The 17,150-nt window shown below is 33.5% G+C and overlaps 1 protein-coding gene across 1 annotated transcript in view; it reads left to right on the forward strand.

Annotated features, from left to right (window-relative positions):
- The window catches only part of DNAH12 (dynein axonemal heavy chain 12), a 64,449-nt gene that overhangs the window by 35,232 nt on the left and 12,067 nt on the right, over window positions 1-17,150 (forward strand). The window contains exons 41-59 of the mRNA XM_082768102.1: window positions 118-296; window positions 1,400-1,592; window positions 1,683-1,844; window positions 3,556-3,750; window positions 4,505-4,638; window positions 4,970-5,132; window positions 5,858-5,938; window positions 7,158-7,334; window positions 8,179-8,310; window positions 8,762-8,851; window positions 10,352-10,492; window positions 10,622-10,863; window positions 11,252-11,399; window positions 11,871-12,016; window positions 13,057-13,271; window positions 13,844-14,036; window positions 14,919-15,111; window positions 16,082-16,254; window positions 16,751-16,891. Of these exons, the coding sequence (XP_082624228.1) occupies window positions 118-296; window positions 1,400-1,592; window positions 1,683-1,844; window positions 3,556-3,750; window positions 4,505-4,638; window positions 4,970-5,132; window positions 5,858-5,938; window positions 7,158-7,334; window positions 8,179-8,310; window positions 8,762-8,851; window positions 10,352-10,492; window positions 10,622-10,863; window positions 11,252-11,399; window positions 11,871-12,016; window positions 13,057-13,271; window positions 13,844-14,036; window positions 14,919-15,111; window positions 16,082-16,254; window positions 16,751-16,891 (3,098 nt within the window). The remainder of the gene's footprint in view (window positions 1-117; window positions 297-1,399; window positions 1,593-1,682; window positions 1,845-3,555; window positions 3,751-4,504; window positions 4,639-4,969; window positions 5,133-5,857; window positions 5,939-7,157; window positions 7,335-8,178; window positions 8,311-8,761; window positions 8,852-10,351; window positions 10,493-10,621; window positions 10,864-11,251; window positions 11,400-11,870; window positions 12,017-13,056; window positions 13,272-13,843; window positions 14,037-14,918; window positions 15,112-16,081; window positions 16,255-16,750; window positions 16,892-17,150) is intronic.

Raw genomic sequence — 17,150 nt, forward strand, 5'->3', positions numbered from 1 at the left:
ATTTCAGTGCTTGTTCTGCTCTCTTGAGTATTTGTCTAAATTCTCCGTTCCTTCCTAAAGTTCCTACTGACGAATATTATTATTAAACACTACATCATTTGTGTATATATACAATAGGTGACAGAAGAAAACATGAGAAGTTTGTTTTTTGGTGACTACATGAATCCAGAACTTGAAGGAGATGAAAGACTTTATGTTGAAATTCCAAACATTCAGCTGTTTGGTGATGTTGTAGAGCAGTGTCTGGATGAATATAATCAAACACACAAAACAGGAATGAACCTTGTGGTTTTCAGGTGTGTACACTCTGTATTATTGTAATACAAAGAGCTCTGAGCAGTAGTTGCTAATTCAGCATATCCAATTTTGCAGGCTATGTTTTTTGTTTCGTCCCCTTTATGTGTTCCTGGCGTTGCACGTTTTTGGATGGAAATGAACTAATTTTTCTGCTATGGCTCTGCATTTTTCTATCAGAGAGTAAATAATGAGAAGGGTGGTTTTTTTTTTTTTTGTTTTGTTTTTTTTTTTTCTGAGAGACTCTGAATGTATTCTTCAGCTGTTACAGAAGCCTTGTGCACCAAATCTGGTGGGTGCTTGACTTCTGCTGGGCTTCTGTTACCAGTGAAGACTGATGTCAGTTTAGCCTGCAGCCACCTCCCTGTTGGTAGAGGTTACTGTGCCTTCATAATTGTCAGTGTAATTTGACATGTAGATGATCTGTGAAGATGACTAGTTAGTTTATGCATGGTTTATTTAGTCTAGGTCATTTTGACAATCTGGATTTGTAAGTACCTGTATATACAACTGTACTGGGAGTGTGAAGAGCTGACAGCCTCAGATTGAAGGCCTCTTCCTGAGCACAGAAGCAATAACCCAGTTACCTCACAGAAGGGCAGCCAGGAGGAAGGAGAAACATGTCTGACTTTAGCCTTAGAGACCCCTCTCATGGACAGCATCCTCATTTGACTATATTATTTTTCTAACCAATCAAAATGAACAAGACTTCTTTGAAATGCTTCAACTATTTTTAAGACCACTTGGAACTACTCAGCTTACCTTAACTACCCTACACCCCGTGCTTAAGCAAGGTCTCCTGTAGATCTTGCTGCATATTCCAAAATAAACCATGGTTGTGTTTCCACAATAGGCAGGGCTCTCAGTGATGTGCAGATACTGGTTTCTGAAGATGTCATTCCCTTCTCTATTTCACATATAAATTATAAAACATTTGTTTTTGATTTCATTTTATTGTGGTGTATATAACTGCCTTTCTCACCCTCCATGTGCTTTCAGAAATTTGTTTTGGAGATGGTACTTCTGTACATTTTTAATGGGTTTATTGGTTCACAGGTGTATGTATATTTCTGCCATTCTGGTAATTAACACATTTCACATTTAGGTATGTGTTGGAACATTTGTCTCGTATAAGCCGTATACTGAAGCAGTCAGGGGGTAATGCTTTGTTGGTTGGAATGGGAGGAAGTGGACGTCAGTCTTTGACTCGTCTAGCAGCATTTATGTCAAAAATGTGCGTTTTTCAACCAGAGATTTCAAAAACCTATGGCACAAATGAGTGGAGAGAAGACCTGAAAGTGAGTATTAATAACCTGTTTGCATTTTGACTTGATTTTGAAGAAGGATGTTTTGGACTATACAATATTTTAACTGTCTTGCATTTTTAGAGTCTGCTGAAGAGTGCAGGTGTAAAGGGCTTGAAAACTGTATTCATAATCACAGATGCACAAATTAAAGAAGAAAGTTTTTTAGAAGACATTGACAGTGTCCTCAACACTGGGGAGGTACCCAATCTTTTTGCGGCAGATGAAAAACAAGAAATTATAGAGGTATCTTTATAACTTCTCTTATTCTCTGTCATCTCCCATTTAAGCTATTTTGTCAGTGCAATATGAAGTATGCCTTAATTCAAAGTGATTTGGGGGTATATGCATTCAATTTTGTGATATATTTTTTTGGAGATTTTTAGATCAATCAGCTAGTTATTGGTAAGCTGGAATAGTTTATGCCTACTACAAGCTTTAATTCTGACCTCACACTGCTCACACACCCATTAAGTTGTGCACATAGGGAATGTTGTTCACAAATATGTTAATATGCTGGGGCCATAGTTATTTTTTACATTATATTGTGCAGAATAAGAATGTACCTCATAATGTTTTCATTTATCCGTTCAGAACAAAGATGTATATTGAGAAAAAAAACAGCCTGTCTTTGTCAGTAGACTCTCATTGTCTAGGGCACTGTTATACAGCATTTCATAGTCTTGACACATGTGATCAGAGAGAAGCTGGGGGAAGGTGCTCTATGAAATCAGGCTTAGAAGTAAAGATGGGAAATTAATAAATAAATAAATATAACCTAAATCATGCTTGGAATTTTCAAAATAACAATCACTGTATGGGGGAGTTGGAGGCATCAATCTCTGTATACCTCAAGTTGCATACATAATGTGTCCCTTTTACAACTTTACAATTTGTACAAACATATCCAAGTGGTGTGTGCTAGCACTTGGTAGCTATCTGTAATATGCCAGCTATGACAAAGTTACTTGTTACTCATTTAAATCTGCTTCATCAAAATATTTCCACTTTATTGCTAATAATCTGATTTTTGTCATTTACTTTAATTGCAGGGTTATGTAAAGCATACATGCTCTTGTGGTGGAATAAGTTGAGTTGTAGGGAGGTCTAAGTGTAAGGTCTAAGTGTTTCATGGATTGTTAATTGAGGGTAATACTTTTATGAAGTAGTCTTTTTTTTTCTTTGACAGTTGTTTTTTTTTTTTTTTTTTTTTTAAATAAATGAATAGAATGTGTTTGAAACTTGAATATTCCTCTCCAATTAGGTAAATACAGCATATTTTAGTGTAATATTAATATTGAAAATGTTCTCAGTAAGTTAGTGTCTTGAAGTGTTGTTTAGGGAATTTATATAGCACTTAAAATGTAGATGAGAACAACATGTGTTTTTGTGTAATGAGAGTAGTAATTTGCCTCATCTGTTCATATATCCTAAATCCCTTTGAGTGACTGAAGATGGATTGTGATTAAGTCTAATTTTATTTGTTCATCACCTGAAGACTTTGGTCCTTTGTTTCATGAGGGAGCTAATTTAAAATTTTGATTTTCCGAATGTGTCTTAGCCATCTGTCTTATCCTAATGTGTCTTGTGTATCTGGCACTTGGAATCTTCTTTTTTTTTTTTTTTTTTCCAATTTTTGTTCTGATGTATTCTTGGTTGTTCAGCGCAACAGGTGATCTTTTCTAGAATTATTTGTTAGTGTCACAGATTTTCAGTAAATGTACTATTTACTCATATTTACATACTCATAAATATTTACAATATTTATTAATTTACTTATTCTCAACTAGTACTTAGTATTCATTCTTTCTTTCTAGTTTATTCTACTTATTTCATTTATCAATTAAAAATATATATATTTCATGGTGTTACTATCATTAACAGGATTGTTAAAGGACTTCAGAAGTACTTGATGAGAAATTATATAACAGCTTTTACCCTATGTATCATTCCCAAGGGTGTTCGTGCACTAGCTCAGGCTGGCAATAAACATGAAGAACTCAGTCCCTTGGCCTTATTTGCATTTTTTGTGAACTGCTGCAAAGAAAATCTCCATATCGTGGTAGCATTCAGCCCAATTGGAGATGCTTTCCGCAATCGTCTGAGACAGTTTCCCTCCCTCATCAACTGCTGTACTATTGATTGGTTCCAGGTATGTGAAAATTTTATTTATTTATTTTTTTTGTCAATGAACTATGTCAGTTTTTTAACCATGTCTGTGTTTTCATGGTATAGAATTACTCTGTTTTTCAGAATTTTGAAATAGCATGGACAGTTTTGGTAATATTTTGGGAGCTCTTTGTTGTGTAGTCTCAGTATTTCTTGAACTAAAGAAATTCATGTTTTATTGCTACAAATTTTACACTTCTAAAGTAGTGAGTAATCACAGTTTGGTAATTTGTCATTTTTTTCATAATATACATGTTTTAAAGGACTAGAGAAAACATTTCAGTGTGATTGCACAATGGTCGTAATTTCTGCTTTGTGTTAAGCAAATACAAGTCCTGTTGGAATGCTGTAAGTAAATCTTTTATATCAGCATAAAACTTGGAAAACTACTGATCCTTGCTAAAAATCAAAGTTATTCTCAATTAAAGTGCAATTAGCTTTATAGGTTGGCTTGGTGCTGAAGTCAATTGATTCATCTACCAAAGGATAACATAGATGCAGAAATGTTTGGATAGCATGACAATATCTAGAAGATCATCCAGAAGTCACCAGAACAGGTTGCATGAGTAGTGACCTTGCTGCCTGATGTAACTCTTGTATCAGCTCATCATTCTTGAGACCTAGTTGGGACTAGCGTGTCTCATACTGGTATTTCGAATAGTGAAAAATCTCTTTAAACTATGAAGACTGCTAACAGCTAAATTTTACACATTCTTCTCTCCTCATTTCTCCATCAGCCGTGGCCCGAAGATGCCCTTGAGCGTGTGGCAAATAAGTTCTTAGAAACACTTGAGCTCACAGACAGTGAGCGTCAGGAGGTTGTGCCCATCTGTCAATACTTTCATACTTCAGTTTTATCACTTTCCTCAAGGTCAGTTTGTTTCTTTTAAAAACAACACATTAATTTCTAGAAATACTAACAAGAAAAATATTATACTAATGGAAGGAGTAAAATGAACATCAGAGAACTCAAAAATTGATTTATAAGGGGCAAGAAACAAGATAGGTGGCTGAGTTGCATGACCACTCATTTCTGTCTTATAAGTTAATGTATAAGCTTTGTCTGCCTAAAATATATAAAATTGTGGAAACCATTTACTTCTGTTAATTGACAAATAGTTCATTGCATACCTTTTCTACCAATAGTTAGGTGAATAATTATAATAATAACAACAATTAAAGGTATCCTTTATTTCTAATAGGTTTTTTCAAAGTCTCAAACGCCATAATTATGTTACTCCCACTTCTTATCTTGAACTTATTGCTGCCTTTCGGAAACTTCTGACTGAGAAACGAGACTCTGTAATGACAGCCAAGAAGAAATATGTGAATGGACTAGATAAACTAGCTTTTGCTGAATCACAGGTGATTTGGGATGGAAGTGGAACTGAAAATACAGAATGGTTGCCAGAAGCAGGTCTTTTGCTAGAGAGATAAGTCAAAAGCACTACTTCAGATCTTTAAATATATGGAGGTTTGTCTCCTTAAAGTGGGGAGCAGCCTTAATTTTCTGGTTCCAAATCTGGTTAAAATTAAGAAATGATTTGCATTCTAGTTTGGGTCTGTGTGAACAAAATATTCCTTGTTTAAAAAAATATATTTTCTAACGATGAGGGGCAGTACATTTCAGCAAATACAAAAGTGACCCATACAGTTTTTTTATGATATATTATTTTTCTGTTATACCTAATAATTTGTGTGATTAATTTCAAACAAATTATCTCAAGATCAATCCCAAGGTCAATCTTAAACAGTAAAAATACAATGAATTTGTTTTGCTTTTTTTTCCCTACATTCATAGCTGTCATGTTAGAGTCCAAAGGCCTCTAAGCATGCATTTCTAAGCAGTATGTGAACAGAGCTTCCCTTCCTAAATAGTTATGTGAATGTACTAAAAATGAATGTACTTCTTAAAATTAGAGAGTGTACATGAGATAAAAATAAGTCTCTGAAGTGTTTTGATTTGAAAACAAATGTTATTTTCTTCCACCAATAAATTAGTCATTGGATATTTTCTAGGTTCTAAATCAATTGTTGGAAATTATATTTTGCAATTCAGAATCCTGGTTAATTCTTTTGCATATGTATAGGTTGGTGAGATGAAACAAGAACTAGTTGAGCTGCAGCCCAAACTGGAAGAGGCTAAATTGGATAATGCAAATATGATGAAGGTAGAGTTGCATAAAACATTGTATTCTTAACACAGGCATGTGCATATATATATCATATATTTCACCTTCATAGTAATTAGTTTTGAATGAGGAATCTAATCATACAATGTAGTTCCATGTCTTGGCTGACTGTTGACAGATTCTAAAGAATATGCCTACATATGAGTACCGATATGTATCTTTTAGAAAATAAGAGCTGAGTTCAGGTTTTTGAGCTTCTTGTTTACTGCGCTTAGCAGTACTGTAAAATTTGCCACTGTTTGTGCTTATATCCTTTGAACTGGAAGAAAATTTTACTTTTTATTTAAAATACATATACAGTCAAATGAATACACAGTCCTTGTCTAAGCTCTGTGCTAAAGGATGGTAGAGAAACATTCACGCTAATAGGGGTTAGACTGGGTTTCTCACAATTATTCACAAACATTGTGGTTTTTCAGCATACAAAATAAGTAAGATAAGTATTGCATGCTTTGTCTTTGCGTGCACAGGGATTGTGCACTTGATATTTAAAAGGATCCTCAAAAGGAGTAACTTCATAGAAATTTATTGGGATTTGGGAACAGTCTCTTAAGTGTATTTGAAAACTCTGACTTGAGAAAAGACACATCTGGTATGTTACTGTCACATCACAAAAAAAGTGAAATTTGAGTAACATTTCTGTGCACCTGCTTCTGGTGCTTGTAAGTATTTTTACAGATACAGTGGTATGTCTTCTACCTACTCTAAGAAACTGAGATTTCAGCTCCACCACTACGAGCAAACAGCATCTAAGAAAAATAAATACCACTTCTGCAGAACTGAAGAGGGAGTACTTGGTTGAAGGGTTGACTTGTCCCTGAACATAAAATAAATTTATGTAGTCAGTAATACAAACTGAAGCTATGAAAACTCACAGTAAAAGCTAGTCAGTTTTGAATTACAGCCTTATGCACACACTTGTTTTCTTTCATGAACTTCGAACGTAGCTTAGCTTTTATTGATGGTAATCTGATTTCATGCAGTGTACCTACTGTTAAAGATCCGTAACAATGCTGCGAGATCCGTAACAATGCTAAGAAATAAATTATTCCTTTAACATAAATTGAAAATACATGAAAATATTGAAATACTGAAAAATAAAAAGAGAATATCAAATTATTCCATAACTGCTAACCTAGGTAATCTCAATTTGTTTCATCATTCAGTAGGAAGCTCACCCATATCTTTTTTTCTTTAGACTATAGAAATAGAATCTGCAGAAGTAGAACAAAAAAGAAAAATTGTAAAAGTAGATGAAGAAATTGCGACAGAAAAAGCTGAAGAAGCTCAGGCTTTGAAAAATGAGTGTGAAAGTGATCTGGCAGAGGCGATCCCAGCGCTGGAGGCTGCACTTAATGCTCTTGACACTTTAAAGGCAAGCTAATCTAAACTTCAACAGTCAGAAGAGTTACTTAATATGATGATACTCTTCCGTTTATTTGGGAAAGAATGCACTGAGATGAAAGGATGTTAAAAAGTACTAAATTTCCTGAGTTTTGGCAAAAGAGATATAATACCTATTAACAGTTATGATTTGGTAGATGTTCATTCCAATGTACTCAGATTACAGTACAGAAGGGGGGTGGGTAGGGGAGGGGAGAGAGGGGTTGTGCGTTTAAAATTTTGTTTGTTCCTTTGCAAGAAAGTCCACCTGTGGGGAAAGTACCCAAAACCTGAAGTTATCAACAGGGGTATCAGCTGAATTTTTTCTTTCAGCTAAGTTAAAGTTGACTACCAATGTGTTAGAAGGCTAATGTTTGTGCCTAAGAATTATCTGGATCTTTAAATGAAAGGTTTCCTCTTTGTCATAACTTAGTCATGACTTAGGCATGATCTGAAAGCAGTATTTTTTACAAAGTCCTGCAGGATTTGCTTTGTAGGAGTTATGAAGGATATGAGATGTATATTAAATGATGCTTATGAAAGCATATAAAAGTATTCTGACCTAGACTTTTAAAAATATAATTTTAGTTAATCATTAGTTTACAGTTACTAGTATTTCTTTCATTTTTATTACCTCTGCATAGGATAAATTAATGGGTATTTTTAATTGTCTTGCTAATGCCGTATCATCCCTTCTAAAAGTTCTTAAAGTCCTTTATAATTATGTTCATTGGCAATGGTGCTATAATTTCTTTTTTTTTTTTCTCTTCATTAATCTTAGTGGTGAGAAAAGCATAACATCATAATTATTTTTTTTAATGTGATTTTTATTTTAGCCTTCTGATATATCAATTGTCAAATCAATGAAAAATCCTCCATCTGGTGTCAAACTTGTCATGGCTGCTGTCTGTGTCATGAAAGACATAAAACCTGAAAGAATTCCAGATCCTTCAGGGACTGGAGGCAAGGTAATATGACAGACTTGTGAGTTGCAAATAAAAGTGTAATTCATATTCTTTGTCACAACACAGAGCACTTGTTCAATAAGTAAAATAACCTGAGGTCCAGTAAAGTAAGCAAGTATTTACAGCCTCCATTCATTATTTTGCTGAAAACTATGCTTCAGACATCTTCAGTGTCCAATTTACATAATTTGGAATTTTGAAACATGCAAAGAAAACATGTAATTTGCTTAACTCGTATATAGGTAAAGAGATAATAAATAATTCTTCCCTGAGTCACTGCCTGGTTTTAGACTTGGCTGGGGGAATATATTTGATACGATAGACTTCATTGCTGTGTCAATGAGATACAAGATCATCCGTATTAAATATACATGATTATTAGAGAAGGTTACTCTTTTTTTGTGCGTGTGTTTGTTTTAAAGTTTGAAAAGTTATTTCCTGCTTTCTTCTGTAGATTTTAGATTACTGGGGTCCAAGCAAGAAACTGCTTGGTGACATGAATTTCTTAAAGGATTTGAAAGAGTATGACAAGGACAATATTCCGGTATGATTTTTGTTTAAATATTCAGTAGTTTTTGCCATGTGTATATTTTCTTCCGGGGGGGGAAATTAGAAAATATTATATTAGTGGCCGCATTTGGCCAGAATTTGTCAATTTATTATGACCAACAATGCTTACAAGATTACAAGGCATCTTTATAGGATGAATATTGTCATCGCAAATGAGTCAAACTTTCTCTCTTCCTCGTAAGTGGCATTTCAAAAGGATTTAAAATTCCCTTTGGGAGTTTCTAAGGCTTCTGTTTTGCCTATTTTCTATTTGAATGAAATGTCCTGTGCACAAATGTTTCTAACTTTGAAATTTAAAAGTACTATCTCATAAAAAAAGACATAAAAATAACACAAAACTGTCATCTGTCTTACCCCAAAATGGCCATAATTAGGTGCCTTGATAAGAATAGGGATAGTGTGTATGGTACTTTCACCAAATATTTTTCCACCCTCCCAGAATTTAAATGAAGGATGCCCTAAGTTAGATAGTTTCTGTTTTTAATAGCTTTTGGTGAATCACTCTTCTTTAACTTCTCTAGTCCCCTTAAGATCATATACGCTTTCAATATCCACAAGATCTTTTCACAAAGCACTCCAGAAGTCTATTTTAAGTGACATGAAAAGCTGTGTTGTTTCTTCTGAAGCTTGGTCCTCTTAGCCTCATTTCACGTGTTTTGTTTTGGTTTTATTTTTATTTATTTATTTATTTTGTAGAGACAGTGAACGTTTGATCCCTGTCCAATATTTCCATGCCTTTTTTTTAAGATAGTTTTTCTCAGTAAATTATTCCAGTATTATATTTTCATTTTCTAAAATAACTGTCTACATTGGTTCTTTTTATAATGTTTTTTTTTTTTTCTAATTGTGTAATTTTGATTGCGTGCATGCTGAAAAAATGGGCAATATTTTTTTACATATACTAGAACATACACAATAAACCAAAATGTACTAGCTACATAACTTCAAATGATGACCTACTATTCAAGAGTGTGATCCTTGCAGTTTTCCAAGTTCAGTAGAGATTGAGCTTGCTTTGCCCTTTAGAAAGCTGGTTCCAAAAAGTAGGTACAAGCAATGTAATTAATTCAGATCTTGTCTTATGTTAGTAGATACACATTCTTATAGTCAGTCCCAATAGCTGTGTCAAGAAATGATAGCAAATAATGAAATTAGCATGTTTTGCATCAAGGGACAGTGTAAATTATGGCTTCTATATGACTGTAATGATCTTAACACTTAAGTAACTGCCACATGGAAGATACACTAATTGTGTGATTATGAAGGATAAGGATAGGATTAGGATGAAAACATGAAAGGCTGCAAAGAGTGACAGGGAAATTTAAGGAAACAAATGAGAAGTGGTTTCTACAACAATTAATAAATGCTGAGCAGTTCTTTACTATTTTGATATATAGAGAAATGGCAATCAGTGTCAGCAGCAAGCCTTTGCTGTATGAAAAATTTAATGACCTGTAATGCATTCATTATCCAGGCAGCTGTCATGCAGAAGATTCGGGCTGAATACCTGACTAATCCAGAGTTTGATCCACCAAAGGTGGCTAAAGCTTCCTCAGCAGCAGAGGGTTTGTGTAAGTGGATAATGGCAATGGAGGTGTATGACAGGGTTGCAAAGGTAAGTTTTTGATCCTAATCCCACAGTGATTATGAATTTTTTCCTTTGCTTGGTATCTTCACCTTAAGCATTGTTATTAAATAATAAATATACAAAATGTGCATTTGTGTATTGTTTGCAATTGAATAGGTTGTTGCACCCAAGAAAGATCGTTTGAGAGAGGCACAGCAATCCTTAGCAGAGACACTAGCACTTTTGAATCAGAAGAGAGATGAACTTGAAGAGGTCGAAAATCGTTTGGCTGCTTTGGAACAAACCTTTACTGAGAAAACTGAAGAAAAGGCTCGTTTAGAATTCCAGGTTGATCTGTGTGCTAAAAAACTAGAACGAGCAGAGAAGTTGATTGGAGGCCTTGGTGGAGAGAAATCAAGGTTAGATTAAAGTTCAAATGTCAGATATAGTATCTATTGTAGAAACATTAGTTTCTACATCAGTTCTCTGAGGCTTTAATACTCTATTTCTATCTGAAGGTTGTATGGGATTATAACTGTTTGGGCCCTTGGAAGATTCTTGATTATGGTAATATAAAAATGCAGGCAGTAACACTGAGAGAATTGTAGAGAAAGTACTGAAAATATGAAGAAACAACAATGTAATATATATAACAACATCTCTCTATATAGAGATACAGATATAACGTGTACATACATGTTATATGATATATGATATAACAATAACAAAAAGGTTGATGCTTGTCATCAATGCCATAAATGTGGGGGTTTCAGCAGCATTTTATTCTTTATCTTCTGCTTGTCATAGATGGAATAATGCTGCAAATGATCTTCAAGACGTGTATGATAATTTGACAGGAGATGTTCTGATATCAGCTGGTGTGATAGCTTATCTAGGAGCATTTACTGCTGGATTTCGACAAGAATGTACGAAAGATTGGAGCAAGCTATGCAAGGTTAGAACATTATCTTACTTTTTAATAGTTTTTTTTTTAGACTGCTGCAAAAGACTTCATAATGTGGGCCTAAACCTAAAATCCTTTTTAATCTGTTTATTACTAGCCTAATAAAACTCATTAAAATAAGTGAGATAAATTCTGCTAATTCAATATTATGTAAATTTAGACTTCATTGAATTAGTGAATTTACTTCAAACTTAAAATAGCGTGTCTGAAATTGAGAGCACATCATTAACTTTGTGAGGCTTGATTATTATTTAAATATAATCTCAGAATTTTCTCTCTTTTGCCTTTAAATAGAAGAATTAACTTTAAAATCTCTTAAAAAAACTCTTAAAAGGAAATGTACTTTGGCCATCTGAATTGAAGACATTTAATAAAAGATGTAAAGAAACATGTAATAAAGGTTTGTTTTTTTTTTTTCTTTCTTTCTTTCTTTTTTTTTTTTCTATTTTTCTTTTCTTGCAGAAGAAAAATATCCCTTGTTCTGATACTTTCTCTTTGAGTAATACTCTTGGCGACCCAATAAAAATAAGAGCCTGGAATATTGCTGGTTTACCAACTGATGTCTTTTCTGTAGACAATGGGGTCATTGTTGAGAATTCCAGACGTTGGTAGGTGACAAAAAGGTTTAATTTTCTAATCCAAGAAAACCCAAGATTTCACACACACACACACACACACACACACACACACACACAAACAAACAAAACAAACAAACAAACAAAAACCTTAAACATCTAGAGACAGTTTAGCCTCTGTAAATACAATGTACTGGAAAGCAGAACTGGAAACCTTTTATCCTTGTCTTCTGAATTTAATAAGTTTGAGAGGTATTAGACTAGAGGAATTTGAATATATAGTTACTGGAAGTTTTCTGGAGGTGCAGTGATGTGAAAGCTCCCATTAGCTATCTACAAATTGTCTGCACTCAGCTGGAACATAAGATTATAAAACTTCCTATTAATGTTCCTGTCATCTGTGTTATCTTAAGCGTCTTAACTATAGATTCAGATTGCATTTGGATTACAATGTATAATTCCATTCTTTGAATGTTACTTAAATTCTCTGAATGGTGCAGTAAGTGGAGATGTTTAATATTGTTCATTCTTGACTTCTATTAAAATACATAAATATGGATAAAATCAGCAAGAGTAATGGGGAACAAATTTTGTTCAACAAAATCAAAATACAGTCATCTTGCCCTGCCCTTCTTACAATTCCAACCTTATACCAACTAATATACTAACGTCTCAGATTCAAATTGCAACTGATTGTTGATTTTTTTTTTTAGGTGCAAAGATATGTGAGAGAGAACTCAAAACTATCAGCATTTGTAAAAATAAATTTAATTTAAAACTACAGATAAATAAATGCTGATAGTTCTAGTGGAGGGACAGAACAAGATCTTCATAGAATTCTGCATTCAGGTGTATTTTATGAAAAAGTTATGAGTGTTTTTTGCACCCCTTAAAACTATTTTTGCTATTACTTTTCAAGTTGTGATAAAACACTTGTACTCCATATGTCAGTTAAGTTTTAAAATAACTGAAATCAAGATTTTATCACTTTTCCCTTGACAACCTGACACAGAAGCATTTTAATATAGCTTGGAATTTCTGCAAGAACAGAGAATTTTTTTTGTATATTCTAGGCCATTAATGATTGATCCTCAAGGTCAAGCAAATAAATGGATCAAGAATCTTGAGAAAGAAAACCGCCTGAATGTTATCAAGGTCAGTGACACAGATTATATGAGAACCCTGGAGAACTGCATTCAGTTTGGAACTCCACTTCTGCTGGAAAATGCTGGGGAAGAACTAGACCCATCACTTGAACCTCTGCTACTTAAACAGACTTTTAAGCAAGGTACATCAAGATTAATTTTAAACCATGGATTACGTTACTGTTCAGCTTTTAGTCTATGTTATTGTCTGTTTTACTTCCTGGTTTATTGCTACCTCCACAGCTTTCTTGTGCTTCTCTGAAACTTGCTGAGTAGCTGTGACTTTGGTTTTCAACTTTTCTTTCTCTTTTATCTGGAAAAAGACGGAAAATGCAGACAAGCACAAGTATGTGCTCCTCCATTCTGAAATGAAAAGGGGAAAAGTTGAAACACTGTTCACTGGAGTTTATTTCAGAAAGATAATTGAAGGAAAGGGTAGTCTCTAAGAATTCGGTATTTGAGAATAATTTCACTGTTCTCAATTGCTATCTCTGGTATTGTATATGTACATTGAAAGTACAGTAGAAATTGGATTGAATCAGTTTGAAAATTTCAGTCAATGTGAAAATTTTGCAGAGTATCAGATTTATGTATTCATTTTTACTTTTCAGAAAATTGTCATTTAAATTTGCTTTTAATTCATCACAGAAATAATGTTTTTTTCTATAAGCAATTGACATAAAGTTTTTCTTAATGTTTCTAATTTTAACTTTAGGAGGCATGGATTGTATCAGGCTTGGTGAGATGGTTATTGAGTATTCCAGTGATTTCAAGTTTTTTATTACCACAAAACTGAGAAATCCACATTATTTGCCTGAACTTTCTACAAAAGTTTCTTTACTCAATTTTATGATAACACCAGAGGGACTTGAAGACCAATTGCTAGGTATTGTTGTAGCAAAAGAGAGGTAGGTATCTCTGTTTGGCAAACGGCCACTTAAAATATTTTATGGCATAATTCCAAGGAAATGAGAGGTGAATTTGTTGTAAAGCAAAATGAATGTTACATGTTGTAAGAATGTTACATGTTGTAAGTGTTGCTCAGTAAAAGCTTAAATTTTTTTTTGGTTTTCTAAGTTGTCTTATACAAAGTTTACTAGGACTTCACTGAAATGCAAGTAGATTATGTGACGTTTACTGTGAGGTGTCAACAGATAATCAAAATAGCAGATGTAAAATCAATTTATTTTTTTTTATGGCAATTTTCTCCTGTAATATTCTTTTATTTTTGAATAATATTGACATAGTTTTCTATGTTTAAATCATTACTGTGTTTTTGCAAGTTGATTAAGCTGCCAGACATAGGTGCTGAATTATTAAGATTTAGTTTTAATTTCTTGCGAAATAAATACAGAGTACTTCTGAAACTTAATACAGGTCTTATCTGAACCTTCACAGAGACATAAAGTAGTTTCTGGGTCATACAGAGCTGTCTATGCAATTGGGCTAAATTCTGTTTGCTAAAAAAACTGCTTCCAGGAGTAAACTTACTCCGCATATCGCACTTTTTTTTCAGATCCAGAGATATAATAAAGTAAAACTTGGATGTGCCGACATTTGTAAAGTGCTAAGATGTTAAAACACAGCAATTCATTTCCAAATACTGAAGTTATGCAAAGAAATCTGTACTCTGTTATAAATATATGCTCAACAGTATCAACCCATTTAAACTGATGGGAATACTCACAAATATTTATGGTGGGAACAGAGAGTTGTCTTCATGGGCTTCCTTTATAGTCAGTGGAAGATGAGAATTGACTATGTTTGCTATATGTGTTTTTCTTCATCAGACCAGAATTAGAAGAGGAAAGAAATATTCTCATCCTTCAGTCTGCAGCCAATAAAAAGAATCTAAAAGAAATTGAGAGGAAAATTTTAGAAACCTTACAGTCATCTGAAGGGAATATTCTGGAAGATGAGAGTGCTATTGAGATCTTGGATTCTGCTAAAATAACGGCCAATGAAATCACAAAAAAACAGCAGGTAAGGAATGATAATGTTTTTTCCTTAATAATATGTACAAATTAAATGTAAAATTTGCAGCTAGCAAAAGAACTGTGGATTAGATGCAAGGAAGAAATTCTGTGCTTGTGAAATATGAAGAAATAAGATTTGGACTATTCTAGAATCTCCACAGGTGGTTTATTCAGTCTCCAATTTACACATGTTTTGAAGAATATATATCTATCTAAAGGACTGAATAAAAAGTGGCAAATTCTGAAGTTAAGGTAACATGTTAAGCTAAAGGAAGGACCTAATTTTAAAAACAAAAAGAAAACTCAGACATTAATAATCTGGGTGACTAATATAGGTATTCAAGCCTAGATTCTTTTGTTATATTTAATGAATAAAATACCATCTGAAGTAAATGAGACCCAAATAATAAAAGAATAAAGATGTTTTCAAAATTATTACAGACTTAACAGAAATCAAACTTTCTTTAAGCTGATGTTGTCCTTTAGTTAATACCTATTAAGGGTAATCTTAGAATATGTCTAACAGTTTAATTCTGAAAAACCTTTTTATATTCAAAGTATTATTTTGTATAAAGCTGATTTGTAGTAGAATAAATAGAGCTTAAATACATGAGCAGTTCGAAATTGCCCATATTTTTTAATATTGCAGAGATAAAGATTGATACAGTTGCAGCTAAATGATGCATCAGAACTGTTGTGACATGTTTATCCTTTGTTTTGACTATTGCATCCTACAGTATAGATAAATAGATCAGGCACTGCTGCATTAAAGTGCTCATTTTCCTAGTGTAGGCATTACCTATTGTGATTGTGCATTTTGGAACATGAAAGTTGTCTCACTGTAGTGTTAGAAAGTGCTGTGTAGAAATATTTTAATGATGTTACTTGGTAGGAACATTTTTGTTCCAAAGAACGGGAAGATTGTCTTTGGGGAAAACAAACAAACAAACAAACTTGAAATTACTATTGATATGTAGGTTGCAGAGAAAACGGAGCTTAAAATAGCTGAATCTCGAGAAGGATATCGACCAATTGCAAAGCATTCATCGGTGCTGTTCTTCAGTATTGCAGACCTGGCAAACATTGATCCCATGTACCAATACTCCCTTAGCTGGTTTGTTAATCTCTTCATCAACTCTATTCATGATAGGTAAATACAGTATTTATAGTATAAAATAAGATGTTTTCATTCTCTTCTTCTGAACAGTTCCCTCTGTTTTTAAACCATTTACCTCTCAGCCCTCTTTAAATGTAGGCTTTTGAAACAAAATATAATTTGTTAGTAAAATAAATATTCTTTTTAGTCACTGTTTGAGCAAGTCATGAACTGAAAGCATGCACTGCAGACTAATATTTAAGTATTTGTAAGAATCTTGCTTATAGAAAGGGTGTTCACTATGAACACTACAAGAGTGCTGCCACCTAACTCTAGCAAATCAGTTCATTATTTTGCTTGGAACTCTCAACAGAGCTGTGAAGCATTGAGTGTAATTGAATTTGGGGGGAAATGGGCTTCTATGTCTCTTGTGGAGCATGCAGGCTCATCCTCAATGATGATTCATCCACAACGTTAATTAGATTTAGATTCTTAACTGATTTGCTTAAGTTATTAAATCTGAAGTCTCACCTTATTTGTTTCTTCTTAGTAACAAATCCAAAATTTTGGAGAAGCGACTTCGATATCTAACTGATCACTTTACATACAATTTGTACTGCAATGTGTGTCGCTCACTGTTTGAAAAGGACAAGCTGCTCTTTTCCTTTTTACTCTGCTGCAATCTTCTCATGTAAGCTCATTTTTCTTAAGTTTTTAATAACAGAAACCAATGATTTTCTTACTGGGGAAAAAGTCAAGAATATTTGGGGTTTTAAATACTCATAATATGGACTAGTGAAAGATGTAGGTACATGTATCACTACTATAGCCTTTGGGCACGTTACAGAAAAAATGTTTGTGTTCATATTTAAACCAATGGCTTAGTCACTGATACATCTTTTAAAGAAAATACATCCGTTTAAAGAAAATGGATAGTAGTATCAAAAGCT

Source organism: Aythya marila (assembly GCF_965140915.1).
Source record: "Aythya marila genome assembly, chromosome: 10".
In the NCBI taxonomy this organism is placed as follows: Eukaryota; Metazoa; Chordata; class Aves; order Anseriformes; family Anatidae; genus Aythya; species Aythya marila.